This window comes from Oncorhynchus mykiss, chromosome 19 (genome assembly GCF_057628025.1).
Source record: "Oncorhynchus mykiss isolate SJ-2025 chromosome 19, ASM5762802v1, whole genome shotgun sequence".
NCBI classification, from domain to species: domain Eukaryota; kingdom Metazoa; phylum Chordata; class Actinopteri; order Salmoniformes; family Salmonidae; genus Oncorhynchus; species Oncorhynchus mykiss.
The window spans coordinates 70,799,234-70,823,227 of record NC_143040.1 but is presented as its reverse complement, the minus strand read 5'-3'; the positions used below and the strand labels follow the sequence as shown (position 1 = coordinate 70,823,227).

Below are 23,994 nucleotides of genomic sequence, written 5' to 3'. Positions count from 1 at the left end.
GCCGTAAGGGTGACGTCATTCTGAACCGATGGGTTGGAGCTAGCCGTACGGTAACATTCTGAACCGATGGGTTGGAGCTAGCCATACGGTAACATTCTGAACCGATGGGTTGGTGCTAGCCGTACGGTAACATTCTGAACTGATGGGTTGGTGCTAGCCGTACGGTAACATTCTGAACCGATGGGTTGGAGCTATCCCTACGGTGACATCATTCTGAACCGATGGGTTGGAGCTAGCCGTACGGTAACATCATTCTGAACCAATGGGTTGGAGCTAGCCCTACGGTAACATCATTCTGAACCGATGGGTTGGAGCTAGCCCTACGGTGACGTCATTCTGAACCGATGGGTTGGAGCTAGTCCTACGGTGACGTCATTCTGAACCGATGGGTTGGAGCTAGCCGTAAGGGTGACGTCATTCTGAACCGATCGGTTGGTGCTAGCTGTACGGTGACGTCATTCTGAACCGATGGGTTGGAGCTAGCCGTACGGTGACGTCATTCTGAACCGATGGGTTGGAGCTAGCCCTACGGTAACATCATTCTGAACCGATGGGTTGGAGCTAGCCCTACGGTGACGTCATTCTGAACCGATGGGTTGGAGCTAGCCCTACGGTAACATCATTCTGAACCGATGGGTTGGAGCTAGCCCTACGGTGATGTCATTCTGAACCGATGGGTTGGAGCTAGCCGTACGGTGACGTCATTCTGAACCGATGGGTTGGAGCTAGCCGCACGGTGACATTCTGAACCGATGGGTTGGAGCTAGCCGTATGGTGACGTCATTCTGAACCGATGGCTTGGAGCTAGCCTTATGGTGACATTCTGAACCGATGGCTTGGAGCTAGCCTTATGGTGACATTCTGAACCGATGGCTTGGAGCTAACCAGTTATCGGAGGGTTCATCCCAAAAGGCACCCTATTCCCTACATAGTGCACTACTTTATACTAACTCTATGGGAGTGCACTACGGGATAGGGTGTCATGTGGGACGTAGCCAGAGCCCATCTACATCCAGAGGAAAATGCACTTCAGTTGTTTGGAAAAGATAAGGCATCTGAATCATTAGTGATGTACAGTGCATTCAGAGTCCTGGACTTTTTCCACATTTTGTTAAGTTACAGCCTTATTCTAAAATGGATTAAATACATTTGTTTCCTCATCAACCTACAAACAATACCACATAATGACAGACTAAAAAACAGGTTTTAGAAATGTTTGCAAGTTATTTTTAAATAAAAAAACAAGTTATGTAAATAAGTATTCAGACCCTTCGTTATGAGACTCGAGATCAGGTGCATCCTGTTTCTATTGATCATCCTTGAGATGTTTCTACAACTTGGAGTCTACCTGTGGTCAATTCAATTGATTGGACATGATTTGGAAAGGCACACACACCTGTCTATGTAAGGCCCCACAACACAGGAGTGGCTTCGGGACTAGTCTCTGAATGTACTTGAGCGTCCAACAAAGTACTGAGTAAAAGGGTCTGAATACTTACGTAAATATGATATTTCAGTTAATTAAAAAAATAAAAATACTGTTTTTGCCTTGTCATTATTTGATAGTGTGTAGATTGAGGGAAAAAACATCAATTTTAGAATAGGGCTGTAACGTCACAAAATGTGGAGAAGGTCATGGGGTCTGAATACTTTCCACTGTATATAAACTATGCCAAATGGCACCCTATTCTCTTTATAGTGCACTTCTTTGAACCAGGGTCCTATTCCCTATATAGTGCACTACTTTAGACCAGGGCCGTATATAGTACACTACTTTAGACCAGGGCCCTATATAGTACACTACTTTAGACCAGGGTCCTATTCCCTATTTAGTGCACTACTTTAGACCAGGGTCCTATTCCCTATATAGTGCACTACTTTAGACCAGGGCCCTATTCCCTATATAGTGCACTACTTTAGACCAGGGTCCTATTCCCTATATAGTGCACTACTTTAGACCAGGGTCCTATTCTCTTTATAGTGCACTACTTTGGACCAGGGCCCAGAGTGTCTTTTAAAAATAAACAAATCCCATTATAATAAGGATATTCCTGATGTACAGTGATGCAGACAACCCTGAGTTCACACCAATGACTACCATCAAATATGAGGATTAAAATAAAATAAAAGATAGTACACATCAAAAATGTACATTTCTTGTACAGCAATTACACATTTTAGAGGATTGTCTTATTAAAAAAAATATATAATAATGAAGTTGGAAAAAAAACAACAATGGATCACATTTTTATTGTTAAAGAAATCTTCAGTTTTAGGGGCTACAAATGTTTACAAAGAAATACAATGATAAATTCTGCTCCATAAATGTTTTTATCTGGAAACATACATTTATAAAAAAAAAGGTGAAGCTGCCAGTCCTTCTCTCCCAACTTAAGAAAAAAAAGTGACATCATAGCAAATCATTTTACAAAGCGCAATATAAAACAGATGCTGTTCCTGTGAGGGAAAAGACAGTCTGTAAATCTTATAGTCACTTATGGACATTCAAACAACAACAGGTCTTTAAGACCCTGTGATCGTCTTCAGTCTTTATAAAAAATAAAAAAATAACAGATTCCATACAACAACCCAGGGACGTGTTCAGTGGGGCACACTGTAGCAAAACCTTTTGGAAAAACGAGAGTCCCGGTAGTCCCTCCCCATGTTGCAGTCTGTTCTTCCATTTGTTGCCTAATGAACACGACCCCAGTTCTCAGATGACATTTTCTGTAAGCAACTTTAGTGTAAACATCTCTCTCTCCAGCTGGAGAATCATTTTCTTACTTCATTGGAGCGTTCACATAGTCGCTCGTCCTTGGTCCCGAATCATCACGAAGGGAGGGGGACCTGCGTAACCACATGATGTGAGCAGCATCTGGACATTTGGCTGATATAAACGGGGAGATGACGACATCGGTTTGGGTGAGGAGGAGACGGAAATAAGGAGGTCAATCATAAAAAGAGATGAACCCTGACCTACTGGGGCAGGGCGGAAACCTCTAAAGGGGCAGACTTCCTTGTTGTAGAAACCTCAGACGGGTGGAGCTCTGTACTGTAAGCAGCTTCAGGGGGAGAACTTCATAGGAACAATGTAGAAAGAGAACGGTTGAAGTCCCAGGTCCAGCTATCCACAGGCTCCATTCCTCTGTCCAGTCAGTTCAGGGTCATATTCATTAGAGCACACTGTAGCCAACCCCCCCCCCCCCCACCACCATGTGCTCTGGCTGCTCCCCCCCCACCACCACCATTTTGTCTTGTTTGCTTCCTAGTGAATAGGGCCTACTTCCCTGTGAAGTTCTTGTCCGGCTGCTCCTGGGCCCGAGTGCTCCTGGGCCCGAGTGCTCCTGGGCCCGAGTGCTCCTGGGCCCCTGAGTGTACCACTGTTACCTCGGTCTCCTTTGGTCCACCTCAGACAGCAAGGCCTGACGGTAGGCCTCGTAGGACTTGACGATGCGCTCCAGTTCCTTCATGAAGAGCAGCTTCAACATGCCCTGGTACGTGTCCAGATCCACCAGCTGGAACAGCGCCCACTTCAGGATGTGGTCATACCTGGAGCAGAAAGGGAAGACAGATTTTTTTTATTTGACAACAAAACATGGCTGCACGTCACAATGGTAAAATATAAAAACAAAAACTGGAGACACGACAGAGCTAGTGTAGCTAACAAAATACTTTAGATCTGTAAACTATTTTAGCAGGTTACCTAAGCATCTTGGCTGAGGTGAAACAATTCACTTATTATACCGTTAATTAGCTAGAAATGCAACACCGTCTCCAAAATCGCAAAGTGTCTCCAATACCGTTCATTTAAAAAAAAAAAATTACATTATTTTTCAAATCAATCAAACCTCTGAAGTTATGAGCCAGTATATGTGAGAAATGCCAGGTACGGTCTACTCACTTGAGTGGGGCGCGGGCATACACCTGTAGCCAGTCAGGGATCTCTGCCGTGTGGTACGGGTTGGCTGGTACCAGTACCGGATGGTTCCGCTCGGCTGGGCGAGGCAGGTATACAACGGGAGGGGGCTGGTCATATTGGAGCACGCTGGAAATGGAAAAGTACAAATAATAGAATTATGTTTTTTTAAATGCATTGCCTTTTTTGTTTTTAAAGGGACTACAAATTGACTGACTGTGTCAGTGTACAACCGGAGTGGGCTGGTCATAGTGAGGAACACTGGAATAGAAGGAGGGTTACACAGTTACAATTAAGAAAAATCTTTGGGAGAAAAAAAAAACACACAACGTGGAACATTTTACTGAGTTACAGTTCATATAATAAGGACATCAGTCAATTGAAATGAATTCATTAGGCCTTAATCTAAGGATTAAACACGACTGGGAATACAGATATGCATCTGATTAAACCTTTTTAAAGGTAAAGAAGGAGAGTTGATCAGAAAACTTGTCAGTATCTGGTGTGACCACCATGTGCCTCATGCAGCGTGACACGTCTCCTTCACATAGAGATGATCAGGCTGTTGATTGTGGTCTGTGGAATGTTGTCCCACTCCTCTTCAATGGCTGTGCGAAGTTGCGGGAACTGGAACACGCTGTCGTACACGTTGATCCAGAGCATCCCAAACATGCTCAGTGGGTGACATGTCTGGTGAGTATGCAGGTCATGGAAGAACTTGGACATTTTCAGCTTCCAGAAATTGTGAAACATGAGGTGATGGCGGCGGATGAATGGCACGACAACGGGCCTCAGGACCTCGTCATGGAATCTGTGAATTCAAATGGCCATCGATAAAATGCAATTGAGTTTGTGGTCCGTGGTTTATGCCTGCCACATACCATAACCTCACCTTGGGGCACTCTGTTCACACTGTTATCAGCAAACCGCTCACCCCCACAACACCATACACTCTGTCTGCCATCTGCCCGGTGCTGTTGAACCGTGGATTCATCTATAAAGAGGACACTTCTCCAGCGAGGCCAATGGCCATCAAATGTGAGCATTTTCTCACTGAAGTCAGTTACAATGCAGAGCTACAGTCGGGTCAAGACCATGGTGAGGAAGACGAGCACGCAGAGGAGCTTCCCTGAGACGGTTTCTGACAGTTTGTGCAGAAATTCTTCGGCTGTGCAAAACCCACAGTTTAATTAGCTGTCCAGGTGGCTGGTCTCAGACCGCAGATGAAAAAGCCGGATGTAGAGGTCCTGGGTTGGCATGGTTACACGTGGTCTGCGGTTGTAAGGACAGTTGGACGTACTGCAAAATTCTCTAATGGGGCTTAACAGCTCTGGTGGACATTCTTGCAGTCAGCATGCCAATTGCGCTCTCCCTCAAAACTTGAGACATCTTTGGCATGGTGTTGTGTGACAAAACAGCACATTTTAGAGTGGCCTTTTGTCCCCAGCACAAGGTTCACCTGTGTAAATGATCATACTGTTTAATCAGCTTCTTGATATGCCACACCTGTCAAGTATAGATGGATTATCTTGGCAAATGAGAAATGCTCACTAACAGGGATGTAAACAAATTTGTTTGTTTATGTTTTTTTTGTGCGTATTGAACATTTCTGGAATCTTTTATTTCCTCTCATGAAATCAACATGTTACGTTTATATTTTGGTATTGGCAGAGGCTAAGAGTCAAGTTACTATATCAGAATAAAGTTATTTGACTGAACAAAATTCTCACTTTTTAAAAAGACTTGAATACCAAAATGTGTGCGAGTTTCCCTTAGGTACAGATCTAGGATAGGTGTCCCCTGCTCCAATCCTAACCATTAGTGACTAACTGACCCAAGATCAGAGTCAAAGGGCAACTTCATCTTACACCGTGTGTGTGTCTGTCTCTCTAAAACGCTACCTAGGAGCACAGGGGTGGAGTATCTCTGTCTCTACAGTTTACCTAGGGGCACAGGGGTGGAGTATCTGTCTCTACAGTTTACCTAGGGGCACAGGGGTGGAGTATCTCTGTCTCTACAGTTTACCTAGGGGCACAGGGGTGGAGTATCTCTGTCTCTACAGTTTACCTAGGGGCACAGGGGTGGAGTATCTCTGTCTCTACAGTTTACCTAAGGGCACAGGAGTGGAGTATCTCTGTCTACAGTTTACCTAGGAGCACAGGGGTGGAGTATCTCTGTCTCTACAGTTTACCTAGGGGCACAGGGGTGGAGTATCTCTGTCTCTACAGTTTACCTAGGGGCACAGGGGTGGAGTATCTCTGTCTCTACAGTTTTCCCAGGGGCACAGGGGTGGAGTATCTCTGTCTCTACAGTTTACCTAGGAGCACAGGGATGGAGTATCTGTCTCTACAGTTTACCTAGGAGCACAGGGGTGTCTATACTGAGCCCTCTTGTTGACGTGGTCCACGTAGTAGGGTCCAAACTCAGCCGACTCCACCTTCTCCCAGCCAGGGGGCAGACCCTCTCTCTCCAGGGGGTGGGACCAGTGGGTGGTGTTGGTGTTGTGGTCGATGTAGTACTTCCTGCCTCGGATGGTCCAGTCTACCGTCCAACCACGGGGCAGGGAGAGGTCCTCATAGCTCAGACTGGACATGTTCCCCAGAGACTTGGACTGCATTCGACCAATACCTGAGGGGAGGAGTTAGATACCTTAAACCTTCAGAGGATGGATGGCTAGCTGGTCAAACAAATGGTCCCAAATGACACCCTATTCCCTATGTAGTGCCCTACTTTTGACAAGAGCCCTATGGGGAATAGGGTGCCACTTGGGACATACACTTAAAAACCCTAAACCTGGCCTCCCGGGTGGCACAGTGGTCTAGGGCACTGCATCGCAGCACTAGCTGTGCCACCAGAGACTCTGGGTTCATGCCCAGGCTCTGACGCAGCCGGCCGCGACCGGGAGGTCCGTGGGGCAACGCACAATTGGCCTAGCATCGTCCGGGTTAGGAAGGGTTTGGCCGGTAGGGATATGCTTGTCTCATCGCGCACCAGCGACTCCCGTGGCAGCCCGGGCGCAGTGCGCGCTAACCAAGGTTGCCAGGTGCACGGTGTTTCCTCCGACACATTGGTGCGGCTGGCTTCCGGGTTGGATGTGCGCTGTGGGGAGAAAAGGGGGTAAAATTTAAAATGTATTTAATAAAAAATATAAATAATAATAAACCTATCCAGTATCCTGGTGCCGGGCCCTGGTACCGTCCTGTAGTACCGTCCTGTAGTAAAACTCTGCTACCGGGCCCTGGTACCGTCCTGTAGTAAAACTCTGCTACCGGGCCCTGGTACCGTCCTGTAGTACCGTCCTGTAGTAAAACTCTGCTACCGGGCCCTGGTACCGTCCTGTAGTACCGTCCTGTAGTAAAACTCTGCTACCGGGCCCTGGTACCGTCCTGTAGTAAAACTCTGCTACCGGGCCCTGGTACCGTCCTGTAGTACCGTCCTGTAGTAAAACTCTGCTACCGGGCCCTGGTACCGTCCTGTAGTACCGTCCTGTAGTAAAACTCTGCTACCGGGCCCTGGTACCGTCCTGTAGTACCGTCCTGTAGTAAAACTCTGCTACCGGGCCCTGGTACCGTCCTGTAGTACCGTCCTGTAGTAAAACTCTGCTACCGGGCCCTGGTACCGTCCTGTAGTACCGTCCTGTAGTAAAACTCTGCTACCGGGCCCTGGTACCGTCCTGTAGTACCGTCCTGTAGTAAAACTCTGCTACCGGGCCCTGGTACCGTCCTGTAGTACCGTCCTGTAGTAAAACTCTGCTACCGGGCCCTGGTACCGTCCTGTAGTACCGTCCTGTAGTAAAACTCTGCTACCGGGCCCTGGTACCGTCCTGTAGTACCGTCCTGTAGTAAAACTCTGCTACCGGGCCCTGGTACCGTCCTGTAGTACCGTCCTGTAGTAAAACTCTGCTACCGGGCCCTGGTACCGTCCTGTAGTACCGTCCTGTAGTAAAACTCTGCTACCGGGCCCTGGTACCGTCCTGTAGTACCGTCCTGTAGTAAAACTCTGCTACCGGGCCCTGGTACCGTCCTGTAGTACCGTCCTGTAGTAAAACTCTGCTACCGGGCCCTGGTACCGTCCTGTAGTACCGTCCTGTAGTAAAACTCTGCTACCGGGCCCTGGTACCGTCCTGTAGTACCGTCCTGTAGTAAAACTCTGCTACCGGGCCCTGGTACCGTCCTGTAGTACCGTCCTGTAGTAAAACTCTGCTACCGGGCCCTGGTACCGTCCTGTAGTACCGTCCTGTAGTAAAACTCTGCTACCGGGCCCTGGTACCGTCCTGTAGTACCGTCCTGTAGTAAAACTCTGCTACCGGGCCCTGGTACCGTCCTGTAGTACCGTCCTGTAGTAAAACTCTGCTACCGGGCCCTGGTACCGTCCTGTAGTACCGTCCTGTAGTAAAACTCTGCTACCGGGCCCTGGTACCGTCCTGTAGTACCGTCCTGTAGTAAAACTCTGCTACCGGGCCCTGGTACCGTCCTGTAGTACCGTCCTGTAGTAAAACTCTGCTACCGGGCCCTGGTACCGTCCTGTAGTACCGTCCTGTAGTAAAACTCTGCTACCGGGCCCTGGTACCGTCCTGTAGTACCGTCCTGTAGTAAAACTCTGCTACCGGGCCCTGGTACCGTCCTGTAGTACCGTCCTGTAGTAAAACTCTGCTACCGGGCCCTGGTACCGTCCTGTAGTAAAACTCTGCTACCGGGCCCTGGTACCGTCCTGTAGTAAAACCCTGCTGCCGGGCCCTGGTACCGTCCTGTAGTAAAACCTGCTGCCGGCCCTGGTACCGTCCTGTAGTAAAACCTGCTGCCGGGCCCTGGTACCATCCTGCAGTAAAACCTGCTGCCGGACCTGGTACCATCCTGTAGTAAAACCTGCTGCCGGCCCTGGTACCGTCCTGTAGTAAAACCTGCTGCCGGGCCCTGGTACCATCCTGCAGTAAAACCTGCTGCCGGACCTGGTACCATCCTGTAGTAAAACCTGCTGCCGGCCCTGGTACCGTCCTGTAGTAAAACCTGCTGCCGGGCCCTGGTACCGTCCTGTAGTAAAACCTGCTGCCGGCCCTGGTACCGTCCTGTAGTAAAACCTGCTGCCGGGCCCTGGTACCATCCTGTAGTAAAACCCTGCTGCCGGGCCCCGGTACCATCCTGCAGTAAAACCTGCTGCCAGGCCCTGGTACCGGCCCTGGTACCATCCTGCAGTAAAACCTGCTGCCAGGCCCTGGTGCCGGGCCCTGGTACCATCCTGCAGTAAAACCTGCTGCCGGGCCCTGGTACCGTCCTGTAGTAAAACCTGCTGCCGGACCCTGGTACCGTCCTGTAGTAAAACCCTGCTGCCGGGCCCTGGTACCGTCCTGTAGTAAAACCCTGCTGCCGGGCCCTGGTACCGTCCTGTAGTAAAACCCTGCTGCCGGGCCCTGGTACCATCCTGCAGTAAAACCTGCTGCCGGGCCCTGGTACCATCCTGCAGTAAAACCTGCTGCCGGGCCCTGGTACCATCCTGCAGTAAAACCTGCTGCCAGGCCCTGGTACCGGCCCTGGTACCATCCTGTAGTAAAACCCTGCTGCCGGGCCCTGGTACCGTCCTGTAGTAAAACCTGCTGCCGGGCCCTGGTACCATCCTGCAGTAAAACCTGCTGCCGGGCCCTGGTACCGGCCCTGGTACCGTCCTGTAGTAAAACCTGCTGCCGGACCCTGGTACCGTCCTGTAGTAAAACCTGCTGCCGGACCCTGGTACCATCCTGTAGTAAAACCCTGCTGCCGGGCCCTGGTACCGTCCTGTAGTAAAACCTGCTGCCAGGCCCTGGTACCATCCTGCAGTAAAACCTGCTGCCAGGCCCTGGTACCGGCCCTGGTACCATCCTGCAGTAAAACCTGCTGCCAGGCCTTGGTGCCGGGCCCTGGTACCATCCTGCAGTAAAACCTGCTGCCGGGCCCTGGTACCATCCTGTAGTAAAACCTGCTGCCGGGCCCTGGTACCATCCTGTAGTAAAACCTGCTGCCGGGCCCTGGTACCGTCCTGTAGTAAAACTCTGCTACCGGGCCCTGGTACCGTCCTGTAGTAAAACCCTGCTGCCGGGCCCTGGTACCATCCTGTAGTAAAACCTGCTGCCGGGCCCTGGTACCATCCTGTAGTAAAACCTGCTGCCAGGCCCTGGTACCATCCTGCAGTAAAACCTGCTGCCGGACCCTGGTACCGTCCTGTAGTAAAACCTGCCGCCGGGCCCTGGTACCGTCCTGTAGTAAAACCTGCTGCCGGGCCCTGGTACCGTCCTGTAGTAAAACCTGCTGCCGGGCCCTGGTACCGTCCTGTAGTAAAACCTGCTGCCGGGCCCTGGTACCGTCCTGTAGTAAAACCTGCTGCCGGGCCCTGGTACCATCCTGTAGTAAAACCTGCTGCCGGGCCCTGGTACCGTCCTGTAGTAAAACCTGCTGCCAGGCCCTGGTACCATCCTGTAGTAAAACCTGCTGCCGGGCCCTGGTACCATCCTGCAGTAAAACCTGCTGCCGGGCCCTGGTACCGTCCTGTAGTAAAACCTGCTGCCGGGCCCTGGTACCGTCCTGTAGTAAAACCTGCTGCCGGGCCCTGGTACCATCCTGTAGTAAAACCTGCTGCCGGGCCCTGGTACCGTCCTGTAGTAAAACCTGCTGCCGGGCCCTGGTACCGTCCTGTAGTAAAACCCTGCTGCCGGGCCCTGGTACCGTCCTGTAGTAAAACCTGCTGCCGGACCTGGTACCATCCTGTAGTAAAACCTGCTGCCAGGCCCTGGTACGGCTATAGCCAACTCTCATTGCCTGACCCATACCAGACCCTGTGCTGCTGTCAGCCTCTCATCTAGGGTGTCTGCATGTCTGTTCTAGCCTATTGTTTGCTATTATATACACTATGCCTCTATGAGGAAAGAGTAGGGGACAGCATCCATTTACAGAGGAGGAAACATGTCCTCTGGGGACAGCGTCCATTTACAGAGGAGGAAACACGTCCTCTGGGGACAGCGTCCATTTACAGAGGAGGAAACACGTCCTCTGGGGACAGCGTCCATTTACAGAGGAGGAATCATGTCCTCTGGGGGACAGCGTCCATTTATAGAGGAGGAATCATGTCCTCTGGGGACAGCGTCCATTTATAGAGGAGGAATCATGTCCTCTGGGGACAGCGTCCATTTACAGAGGAGGAAACACGTCCTCTGGGGACAGCGTCCATTTACAGAGGAGGAATCATGTCCTCTGGGGACAGCGTCCATTTACAGAGGAGGAAACACGTCCTCTGGGGACAGCGTCCATTTACAGAGGAGGAATCATGTCCTCTGGGGGACAGCGTCCATTTATAGAGGAGGAATCATGTCCTCTGGGGACAGCGTCCATTTACAGAGGAGGAATCATGTCCTCTGGGGACAGCGTCCATTTACACAGGAGGAAACATGTCCTCTGGGGACAGCGTCCATTTACAGAGGAGGAATCATGTCCTCTGGGGACAGCGTCCATTTACAGAGGAGGAATCATGTCCTCTGGGGACAGCGTCCATTTATAGAGGAGGAATCATGTCCTCTGGGGACAGCGTCCATTTATAGAGGAGGAATCATGTCCTCTGGGGACAGTGTCCATTTATAGAGGACGAATCATGTCCTCTGGGGACAGCGTCCATTTACAGAGGAGGAATCATGTCCTCTGGGGACAGCGTCCATTTACAGAGGAGGAATCATGTCCTCTGGGGGACAGCGTCCATTTATAGAGGAGGAATCATGTCCTCTGGGGACAGCATCCATTTACAGAGGAGGAATCATGTCCTCTGGGGGACAGCGTCCATTTATAGAGGAGGAAACACGTCCTCTGGGGGACAGCATCCATTTACAGAGGAGGAATCATGTCCTCTGGGGACAGCGTCCGTTTATAGAGGAGGAATCATGTCCTCTGGGGACAGCGTCCGTTTATAGAGGAGGAATCATGTCCTCTGGGGACAGCGTCCATTTATAGAGGAGGAAACACGTCCACTCCTATTTAAAAAGAGACATTCTGACACACCAACTGTACAAACACTGAAACACAACGTTGCTGCCGATCCCTCTCTGACACACACACACACGGTGATTTGTGACCCACCTCTCTTGATGAATGGTAGGAAATGGGAGAGTAAATGTATTGAAATGGACAGGAAAGCGGGGGCCGAAATCTGAGCTCAAATTCAAACAGAGCATATGTCCCTTCTCCTGAAGTGTGCACGCCTCTCCACACAATAAAAACACATTGGATTGTTGGAAGCATAGGCCAAGAGCCCACGTTGGTCCACCATAGTACTTCTACATTACCAAAAGTATGTGGACACTTGGCTCGCAGTCGACGTTCCAATTCATCCCAAAAGGTGCTCGATGGAGGTTGAGGTCAGGGCTCTGTGCAGGCCAGTCAAGTTTTTCCCACACCGATCTCGACAAACCATTTCTGTATGGACCTCGCTTTGTGCACGGGAGGTCTTGTCATGTTGAAACAGGAAAGGGCCTTTCCCAAACTGTTGCCACAAAGTTGTAAGCACAGAAAAGTCTAGAATGTCATTTTATGCTGTAGTGTTAAGATTTCCCTTCACTGGAACTAAGGGGCCCGAAACTATGAAAAACAGCCCCAGACAATTATTCCTCCTCCACCAAACTTTACAGTTGGCACTATGCATTGGGACAAGCAGCAATCTCCTGGCATCCGCCAAACCCAGATTCATCCGTTGGACTGCCAGATGGTGAAGCGGGATTCATCACTCCAGAGAACGTGTTTCCACTGCTCCAGAGTCCAATGGTGGCAAGCTTTACACCACTCCAGCCGACGCTTGGCATTGCGCGTGGTGATCTGAGGCTTGTGTGCGGCTGCTCGGCCATGGAAACCCATTTCATTTCAACAGTTATTGACGTTGCTTCCAGAGGCAGTTTGGAACTCTGTAGTGAGGGTTGCAACCGAGGACAGATGATTTTCACACTCTTTAGCGCTCAGCAGTCTCGTTCTGTGAGCATGTGTGACCTACCACTTTGAGGCTGAGTCATTACTCCTAGATGTTTCCACTTCACAATAACAGCACTTACAGTTGACCAGGGCAGCTCTAGCAGGGCCAGGGCAGCTCTAGCAGGGCCAGGGCAGCTCTAGCAGGGCCAAGGCAGCTCTAGCAGGGCCAGGGCAGCTCTAGCAGGGCCAGGGCAGCTCTAGCAGGGCCAGGGCAGCTCTAGCAGGGCCAGGGCAGCTCTAGCAGGGCCAGGGCAGCTCTAGCAGGGCCAGGGCAGCTCTAGCAGGGCCAGGGCAGCTCTAGCAGGGCCAGGGCAGCTCTAGCAGGGCCAGGGCAGCTCTAGCAGGAATGTGTCCATGTTCTCAACACTGAAAACACCACCAACATCCCTCCTGATGCACCAGTGGGAATTCACATCAAGACTCACATTCTAGAGTCTATTGAAGTACCGTGTGTACAATGTCATGTGTTTAACACACAGAAGACAGGTAAAAGGCAACAGATGACGTGAACCAGTCTGGGGATTTAGTCATGTGACTTGAGGTAGTCCCAGTCCCATCTGCCAATAAGTAGTTTGTAGCGAGACTGTTTTTGAAGATACAAACAGTGAGGTGGATTGAACCGGCACCACTCCTTTCCCTTAAGGCTCTATCCAAACTAAAAACCAGGATCTGTTAGTCGAGCAGCCGGAAACACGGTAGCAACAAAGACCTTCTTTTAACTCCGGTTCCGAAGAGGAGTTCAACTGGTTAAACTATAGCCAACGCATTTCATACTCATACCGAGGAGCGGCAGTCCAGGAATGACCCCGTGGATATGTAGCCCAGTCACCACATCCAATAAGCAAGGGTACCTCCCTATTGGCACCATGTTTTACCTATAAAAGCCCCAACTCTACCTACATGTACATATTACCTCAACTAACCTGTGTCCCCGCACATTGACTCTGTACCGGTACCCCCTGTATATAGCCTCCACATTCTCTGTACCGGTACCCCCTGTATATTGCCTCCACATTGACTCTGTACCGGTACCCCCTGTATATAGCCTCCACATTGACTCTGTACCGGTACCCCCTGTACATAGCCTCCACATTGACTCTGTACCGGTACCCCCTGTATATAGCCTCCATATTGACTCTGTACCGGTACCCCCTGTACATAGCCTTCACATTGACTCTGTACCGTAATACCCTGTATATAGCCTCCACATTCTCTGTACCGGTACCCCCTGTATATTGCCTCCACATTGACTCTGTACCGGTACCCCCTGTATATAGCCTCCATATTGACTCTGTACCGGTACCCCCTGTACATAGCCTCCACATTGACTCTGTACCGGTACCCCCTGTATATAGCCTCCATATTGACTCTGTACCGGTACCCCCTGTACATAGCCTCCACATTGACTCTGTACCGGTACCCCCTGTATATTGCCTCCACATTGACTCTGTTCCGTAATACCCTGTGTATAGCCTCCACATTGACTCTGTACCGGTACCCCCTGTATGTAGCCTCCACATTGACTCTGTACCGTAATACCCTGTATATAACCTCCACATTGACTCTGTACCGTAATACCCTGTATATAGCCTCCACAATGACTCTGTACCGGTACCCCCTGTATATAGCCTCCACATTGTACCGTAATACCCTGTATATAGCCTCCACATTGACTCTGTACCGTAATACCCTGTATATAGCCTAAACATTGACTCTGTACCGTAATACCCTGTATATAGCCTCCACATTGACTCTGTACCGGTACCCCCTGTATATAGCCTCCACATTGACTCTGTACCGTAATACCCTGTATATAGCCTAAACATTGACTCTGTACCATAATACCCTGTATATAGCCTCCACATTGACTCTGTACCGTAATACCCTGTATATAGCCTCCACATTGACTCTGTACCGGTACCCCCTGTATATAGCCTCCACATTGACTCTGTACCGGTACCCCCTGTATATAGCCTCCACATTGACTCTGTACCAGTACCCCCTGTATATAGCCTCCACATTGACTCTGTACCGGTACCCCCTGTATATAGCCTCCACACTGACTCTGTACCAGTACCCCCTGTATATAGCCTCCACATTGACTCTGTACCATAATACCCTGTATATAGCCTCCACATTGACTCTGTACCGGTACCCCCTGTATATAGCCTCCACATTGACTCTGTACCGTAATACCCTGTATATAGCCTCCACATTGACTCTGTACCGTAATACCCTGTATATAGCCTCCACATTGACTCTGTACCGGTACCCCCTGGTATAAAGTCTCGCTCTTGTTATTTTACTGCTGCTCTTTAATAACTTGTCACTTCTAAATTTTCTATTCGTACTGCATTGTTGTTTAGGGGCTCATAAGCATTTCACATTTGGTGCCTGTGACTAATACCATTTGATAGGCCACTACTTTTGACCAAGGCTCATAGTGAACAAGTGTAGAGCCCTACCGGCACCACCTTCATGGCATTACCAACTCACGTTCTAAAGACAATTCCAAGCCTTTTGCCATCATTTTGTTTTTGTTCACTAAACTTCCATGCCATCTAATAAACAAGTTCTTATAAAGACACTTCGTCAATGTTAAAATTGGTTCCACTGATTTGACTATTATGACTACGGATATTGACTTGAGTAAGACTGGTTTATGTTTCACCTGCTGGCGGTCCGTTGGGGGCCGGGGGAGTGTGTTGTCGTGGTGGTAGGCTTTGATGATGTTCACTCTGTTCATAGTATCTATAGTCCTCATGTAAGTGGTCAGGAGCTCTGGGCTGCTGATGTGGCTGAGGCCGTCTCTGCTGCTGCTGGCTGTCGGAGTAAGGCTCCGGAGTCAGGGGGCGGTAGTAGAGCCCAGCATCCTCATTCTCAGCCATGGAGCTCACGTCTGTCAGGAAGGACTGTGAGGAGCCTCCGTACTCGTGGGTTATATCCCCCAGGCTTCCAGGTAGGTACGGAGGGGCTGACATCCGGTGGCGTTCCCGCAGAGCCGCCTCGTGGGGTGACCTCTGCACAGTGGGGGAGCGTAGGAAGCTCTTGTTGCCGGCCAACACAGGCCCCACGGGATAGGCTGAGCCAGGCTCCGGCAGAGGGACCACAGTGCGTCTGGGGATAGTGGGTCCATGTCGGATGAACGAGGGCATGAGATCTGAAACAGGACCAACAGGTGTAGGTCAAGACAAAAGGATGCTACTAACTATCGTCCAAAAGATGACTGACTAGTCTACAATATATTGTAATTACTTCGCCACCATGGCCCATTTATTACCTTACCTCCCTTATCTCACCTCATTTGCACTCACTGTATATAGATTTTCCCCTACTGTATTATTGACTGTATGTTTTGTTTATCCCATGTGTAACTCTGTGTTGTTGTATGTGTCGAACTGCTTTGCTTTATCTTGGCCAGGTCGCAATAGTAAATGGGAACTTGTTCTCAACTGGCCTACCTGGTTAAATAAAGGTGTTCTCAACTAGCCCACCTGGTTAAATAAAAAAATAACTGACCAATACACCAAATCTGATTATTGATTTAAAAAATATCGCAATATTGTAACCTTCCAGAAATATGTCCATGTTCTCTACACTGACTCAGAATACATCTATTCTACAGGTAACTTAGCACGTAGCACAACAAACCATATTTTGACGTTTAGACGGCTAGCTAACTACCTGTTGTCCATGAGTATGCTATGGACAGTTAGCACATAGAGAAACAACAAGGTTTGTCAACACTCCAGCAACATCTTTACATTGGTGGGTAATGGAAGTAAATTGAAGCCTGTCACATAACAAAGTCAGGGGGGGGGGGGGAATCCACAATGGATGGATGAATGTAGCTACAGTGGGAGAATCCACAATGGATGGATGGATGTAGAGCTACAGGGGGAGAATCCACAATGGATGGATGAATGTAGAGCTACAGGGGGGAGAATCCACAATGGATGGATGAATGTAGAGCTACAGGGGGGAATCCACAATGGATGGATGGATGTAGAGCTACAGGGGGGATCCACAATGGATGGATGAATGTAGAGCTACAGGGGGGGAATCCACAATGGATGGATGAATGTAGAGCTACAGGGGGGGAATACACAATGGATGGATGAATGTAGAGTTACAGGGGGGATCCACAATGGATGGATGGATGTAGAGCTACAGGGGGGAATCCACAATGGATGGATGGATGTAGAGCTACAGGGGGTATCCACAATGGATGGATGAATGTAGAGCTACAGGGGGGATCCACAATGGATGGATGAATGTAGAGCTACAGGGGGGGAATCCACAATGGATGGATGAATGTAGAGCTACAGGGGGGATCCACAATGGATGGATGGATGTAGAGCTACAGGGGGGGAATCCACAATGGATGGATGAATGTAGAGCTACAGGGGGGATCCACAATGGATGGATGGATGTAGAGCTACAGGGGGGAATCCACAATGGATGGATGGATGTAGAGCTACAGGGGGTATCCACAATGGATGGATGAATGTAGAGCTACAGGGGGGATCCACAATGGATGGATGAATGTAGAGCTACAGGGGGGGAATCCACAATGGATGGATGAATGTAGAGCTACAGGGGGGAATCCACAATGGATGGATGGATGTAGAGCTACAGGGGGTATCCACAATGGATGGATGAATGTAGAGCTACAGGGGGGATCCACAATGGATGGATGAATGTAGAGCTACAGGGGGGAATCCACAATGGATGGATGGATGTAGAGCTACAGGGGGGATCCACAATGGATGGATGAATGTAGAGCTACAGGGGGGGAATCCACAATGGATGGATGAATGTAGAGCTACAGGGGGGGAATCCACAATGGATGGATGAATGTAGAGTTACAGGGGGGATCCACAATGGATGGATGGATGTAGAGCTACAGGGGGGAATCCACAATGGATGGATGGATGTAGAGCTACAGGGGGTATCCACAATGGATGGATGAATGTAGAGCTACAGGGGGGATCCACAATGGATGGATGAATGTAGAGCTACAGGGGGGGAATCCACAATGGATGGATGAATGTAGAGCTACAGGGGGGATCCACAATGGATGGATGGATGTAGAGCTACAGGGGGGGAATCCACAATGGATGGATGAATGTAGAGCTACAGGGGGGATCCACAATGGATGGATGGATGTAGAGCTACAGGGGGGAATCCACAATGGATGGATGGATGTAGAGCTACAGGGGGTATCCACAATGGATGGATGAATGTAGAGCTACAGGGGGGATCCACAATGGATGGATGAATGTAGAGCTACAGGGGGGGAATCCACAATGGATGGATGAATGTAGCTACAGTGGGAGAATCCACAATGGATGGATGGATGTAGAGCTACAGGGGGAGAATCCACAATGGATGGATGAATGTAGAGCTACAGGGGGGAGAATCCACAATGGATGGATGAATGTAGAGCTACAGGGGGGAATCCACAATGGATGGATGGATGTAGAGCTACAGGGGGGATCCACAATGGATGGATGAATGTAGAGCTACAGGGGGGGAATCCACAATGGATGGATGAATGTAGAGCTACAGGGGGGGAATCCACAATGGATGGATGAATGTAGAGTTACAGGGGGGATCCACAATGGATGGATGGATGTAGAGCTACAGGGGGGAATCCACAATGGATGGATGGATGTAGAGCTACAGGGGGTATCCACAATGGATGGATGAATGTAGAGCTACAGGGGGGATCCACAATGGATGGATGAATGTAGAGCTACAGGGGGGGAATCCACAATGGATGGATGAATGTAGAGCTACAGGGGGGATCCACAATGGATGGATGGATGTAGAGCTACAGGGGGGGAATCCACAATGGATGGATGAATGTAGAGCTACAGGGGGGATCCACAATGGATGGATGGATGTAGAGCTACAGGGGGGAATCCACAATGGATGGATGGATGTAGAGCTACAGGGGGTATCCACAATGGATGGATGAATGTAGAGCTACAGGGGGGATCCACAATGGATGGATGAATGTAGAGCTACAGGGGGGGAATCCACAATGGATGGATGAATGTAGAGCTACAGGGGGGATCCACAATGGATGGATGAATGTAGAGCTACAGGGGGGATCCACAATGGATGGATGAATGTAGAGCTACAGGGGGGATCCACAATGGATGGATGAATGTAGAGCTACGGGGGGGAATCCACAATGGATGGATGAATGTAGAGCTACAGGGGGGGAATCCACAATGGATGGATGGATGAATGTAGAGCTACAGGGGGGGAATCCACAATGGATGGATGGATGAATGAATGTAGAGCTACAGTAGGGATCCACAATGGATGGATGAATGTAGAGCTACAGGGGGGGAAATCCACAATGGATGGATGGATGAATGAATGTAGAGCTACAGTAGGGATCCACAATGGATGGATGAATGTAGAGCTACAGGGGGGAGAATCATTGACCAGAGCTAGCTACATCTCAACTTTGGCTAACGCTAGCAAGCTAGATGCTAGTCAGCCATAATAACTATTAGATAGTAGAATACAGTTTACCAAACATGTTATGCTTGGGTATCATCATAGGACCTAAAACGTGTGAATTGTATAAAGTGTTTTTATGAAGAGACATTGCTAGCAGCAGCCGGCTACTCAACCCTGCACCTTAGAGGCTGCTGCCCTATACTATCTACATAGACATGTAATCACTGGTCACTTTAATAATGTTTACATACTGCTTTACTCATTTCATATGTATAACGTTAGTGTATTTTAGTCTATGCCATTCCGACATTGCTCATCCTAATATTTATATTTCTTAATATTTAATACTTCTGCACTGCTGAGAATAGGAACAGTCATTTCGCTGGTGGGTATAATGTGTGTTACTTTCCAACAGGAATCAGTTCCAAAAGAAACTTGGTCAATAACAAGGTTTCCAACAAATAACGCATATAGAAAATTGTATAGCGGCAGAATATGATACCGGGTAATGAACTACGTTTCTCACTCCCCATGTTTACTCTGGTAGCCTATGGACAAACATTAAGAATTAACTACGTGATGAGTTGATGTCGTTATTTAGCTCATGTTCGTTGGCAATCTTGTACTTTACGAACGTTTTTGGAACAGATTCATGTGGAAATGTTCCACAAATTATACCCAACCGGAATGACATCTGCTAAATATGTGTATGTGACCAATACAATTTCAATTTGGCTAGATAACCAACTATCTAGCGAATGTATCTACTCAACCACCGTACTTTTCAGGAGTGGTGATGTCTCCTTCTTCACAGATCTTCTATGTGCCTCGGCTGGTGTCGACGCTTCGTTTGTACTTTTCTTTCTTGGAAGCATAACTCAAACAAAAAGGAGAGAGACATCAATGCAATGTGAGAAACTCGTACAAAGTTCCCCCAAAACTACCAGAGTCCCTTCCAATCTGCAGCGTGTACATTTTAACTGGTTAGGGACTTGATTAGTTAGTTTCACACTTGTTATTTGTCTGGTAATTTAGACAAAAAGCCGAAACAGAACGATTGTTTGTATCAAGTAACGTTAGCCAGTTACTCTGAAGTACACTGTTTTCGCCCAGTTAAAAAAAAAAATAATCACAAATTGTCTCCAAGGCACTTGAAGTCAGCTGTTTTTCCTATTCAGTGCGTTTACTCAGCACCCAGCCCATGTCATCACGAAAACTGCTCAACGCCTCTACAAGTCATTCTAGCCAGCCCGCCGAGGGTTGTGGGATGGGAATGGTGAAGGGTAGAGTTTCACATTTTGAACAAAAATTTGCATAAACATATAAAACTACTTACTAACTTCGTCCCCTTCTTCTGTGATTTGAAGCATTTCCAAAATTAACCAGTGGTCCAAAGCAAGCCCAACAACCCCTTCTCAAAGTTAGTTCCCCTGCTGAAAACAAACCTAAAAATATCCAACCGTATGAGACTGGGCTGTCATTCAAAGCTGGGACAAACAGTCACAAGGTCAAGACCCATTGGATTAGCATGGGAAGGTTTGATGTGTTGTTGTTTTATTTCTGCTTCCTAGCATTGCTGAGGGATGTGTCAACTGATACCCTACATCCTTTTATACTACACAACATTTGACCAGGACTTATAGGGTGCCATTTTGGACTCACACTGAGATGCATTGAACATAAGAAAGTGCACAATGAATCCATACAGCTTTGATTCTTAGTGTGTAACCTGAGTGAGAAGTGTGCTCTTGGTAACTAAAGGTTATAATATAAACGCAGTGTGATTCTGAAATGGCACCCTATTCCCTATATAGTGCTCTACTGGCACCCTATATAGTGCACTACTGGCACCCTATTCCCTATATAGTGCACTACTGGCACCCTATTCCCTATATAGTGCACTACTGGTACCCTATTCCTTATATAGTGCACTACTGGCACCCTATTCCCTATATAGTGCACTACTGGCACCCTATTCCCTATATAGTGCACTACTGGCACCCTATTCCCGATATAGTGCACTACTGGCACCCTATTCCTTATATAGTGCTCTACTGGAACCCTATTCACTATTGTGATGCCCCTCCCACTCTGTCTGCCTTATTCTTTCTCTTTGCTCTTGTTTTCCTTATTAGGATGTCGGTGGGCGGAGCTGTGAGTGTCGTCAGCGACATGGGACACACCTGGGCCCGGGTGTGTCACAGGATAAATACACCACTTCCCCATTCATTGAGGAGACTCTCGTCATGCAGACACACTGATAGATTTTGGTTGTGGCATTTCTTCTTTTTTTTTTTTGTGGCCGTTTGTTTGCGTTGGCACCTTTCAACACCCCTCATTATCAAATTCCATTTATGAACGCAAACACTCACTTACACTACTGATTACTGACTCCACACACCATTGTTAATTGCATTTAGTTTACTTCAGTTAATAAATATATTTTGTTTTTCCTTATCTCCACGTGGTCTCCCTTTTTGTTACAAACTTCGAGCTGGTTTGTGATACTGTATAGTGCACTACTGGCACCCTATTCCCTATATAGTGCACTACTGGCACCCTATTCCCTATATAGTGCACTACTGGCACCCTATTCCCTATATAGTGTACTACTGGCACCCTATTCCCTATATAGTGCACTACTGGCACCCTATTCCCTATATAGTGCACTACTGGCACCCTATTCCCTATATAGTGCACTACTGGCACCCTATTCCCTATATAGTGCACTACTGGCACCCTATTCCCTATATAGTGCACTACTGGCACCCTATATAGTGCACTACTGGCACCCTATTCCCTATATAGTGCACTACTGGCACCCTATTCCCTATATAGTGCACTACTGGCACCCTATTCCCTATATAGTGCTCTACTGGCACCCTATTCCCTATATAGTGCACTACTGGCACCCTATTCCCTATATAGTGCTCTACTGGCACCCTATTCCCTATATAGTGCTCTACTGGCACCCTATTCCCTATATAGTGCTCTACTTGCACCCTGTTCCCTATATAGTGCAGTACTGGCACCCTATTCCCTATATAGTGCAGTACTGGCACCCTATTCCCTATATATAGTGCACTACTTTAGACATCCAGTTAAGAGCGTCGGGCTTGTAACCGAAAGGTTGCTGGTTTGAATCCCTGAGTCGACTAGGTGAAACATCTGCCGATGTGCTCTTGAGCAAGGTGTAACCGATGTGAAATGGCTAGCTAGTTAGCGCGGCTGCGCGCTAATAGCGTTTCAATCGGTGGCGTCACTCGCTCTGAGACCTTGAAGTAGTTGTTCCTCTTGCTTTTTTAAAATGTATTTTACCTTTATTTAACCAGGTAGGCTAGTTGAGAACACCTTTATTTCACCAGGTAGGCTAGTTGAGAACACCTTTATTTAACCAGGTAGGCTAGTTGAGAACACCTTTATTTAACCAGGTAGGCTAGTTGAGAACACCTTTATATTTAACCAGGTAGGCTAGTTGAGAACAAGTTCTCATTTACTATTGCGACCTGGCCATGATAAAGCGTAGCAATTCGACACATACAGCAACACAGAGTTACACATGGAATAAACAAAACATACAGTCAATAATACAGTAGAACGAAAGAAAACAAAAAGTCTACATACAGTGAGTGCAAATGAGGTAAGTTAAGGAAATAAATAGGCCATGGTGGCGAAGTAATTACAATATAGCAATTAAACACTGGAATGGTAGATCGGCAGAAGATGAATGTGCAGGTAGAGATACTGGGGTGCAAAGGAGCAAAATAAATAAATAAATACCAGAATGGGGATGAGGTAGATAGATGGGCTGTTTACAGATAGGCTATGTATACAGGTGCTGTGATCTGTAAGCTGCTCTGACAGCTGGTGCGTGAGGAAGATGTGAGTCTCCAGCTTCAGAGATTTTTGCAGAGAACTGCTGCCCATGAAAAAAAGACGACCAAAGGAGGAATTGGCTTTGGGGGTTACCAGAGCGATATACCTGCTGGAGCGCATGCTACGAGTGGGTGCTGCTATGGTGACCAGTGAGCTGAGATAAGGGGGGGCTTTACCTAGCAGAGACTTGTAGATAACCTGTAGCCAGTGGGTTTGGCGATGAGTATGAAGCGAGGGCCAACCAACGAGAGCGTACAGGTCGCAATGGTGGGTAGTATATGGGGCTTTGGTGACAAAACAGATGGCACTGTGATAGACTGCATCCAGTTTGTTGAGTAGAGTGTTGGAGGCTATTTTTTTGATGACATCACCGAAGTCGAGGATCGGTAGGATGGTCAGTTTTACGAGGGTATGTTTGGCAGCATGAGTGAAGGATGCTTTGTTGAAATACAGGAAGCCGATTCTAGATTTAATTTTGGATTGGAGATGCTTAATGTGAGTCTGGAAGGAGAGTTTACAGTCTAACCAGACACCCAGGTATTTGTAATTGTCCACGTATTCTAAGTCAGAGCCGTCCAGAGTAGTGATGCTGGACGGGCGAGCAGGTGCGGGCAGCGATCGATTGAAGAGCATGCATTTAGTTTTACTTGCGTTTAAGAGCAGTTGGAGGCCACGGAAGGAGAGTTGTATGGCATTGAAGCTCGTCTGGAGGGTTGTTAACGCAGTGTCCAAAGAAGGGCCAGAAGTATA

General features: G+C 48.3%; 1 protein-coding gene across 2 annotated transcripts; it reads right to left on the bottom strand.

Moving 5' to 3' along the window:
* Positions 1-2,231: 2,231 nt before the first annotated feature.
* On the bottom strand, positions 2,232-21,321 carry sav1 (salvador family WW domain containing protein 1). Of its 2 annotated transcripts, none has more exons than XM_090209668.1 (6): positions 20,709-21,321; positions 20,150-20,245; positions 15,560-16,048; positions 6,274-6,544; positions 3,902-4,045; positions 2,232-3,549 (listed from the first exon to the last, which is right to left on the bottom strand). In XM_090209668.1, exons 2-6 carry the CDS (start codon positions 20,241-20,243, stop codon positions 3,384-3,386), a joined length of 1,164 nt encoding a protein of 387 aa, XP_090065794.1. In that variant the 5' UTR covers positions 20,244-20,245; positions 20,709-21,321; the 3' UTR covers positions 2,232-3,383. The 2 variants fall into 2 exon arrangements, with proteins under 2 accessions (XP_090065794.1, XP_090065793.1); XM_090209667.1 differs by having other exon boundaries at positions 20,705-21,319.
* Positions 21,322-23,994: the final 2,673 nt, after the last annotated feature.

Bases quoted from the DNA above. Each gene is read 5' to 3' on its own strand.
- sav1 (XM_090209667.1), bottom strand. From the start codon at position 20,738: ATGCTTCAAATCACAGAAGAAGGGGACGAAGTTA. The intron at 16,049-20,149 runs GTACGGTGGTTG...GTCCTGTTTCAG, and splicing joins GACATCACCACTCCTGAAAA to ATCTCATGCCCTCGTTCATC. The intron at 3,550-3,901 runs GTGAGTAGACCG...TTTCTGCTCCAG, and splicing joins TATGCCCGCGCCCCACTCAA to GTATGACCACATCCTGAAGT.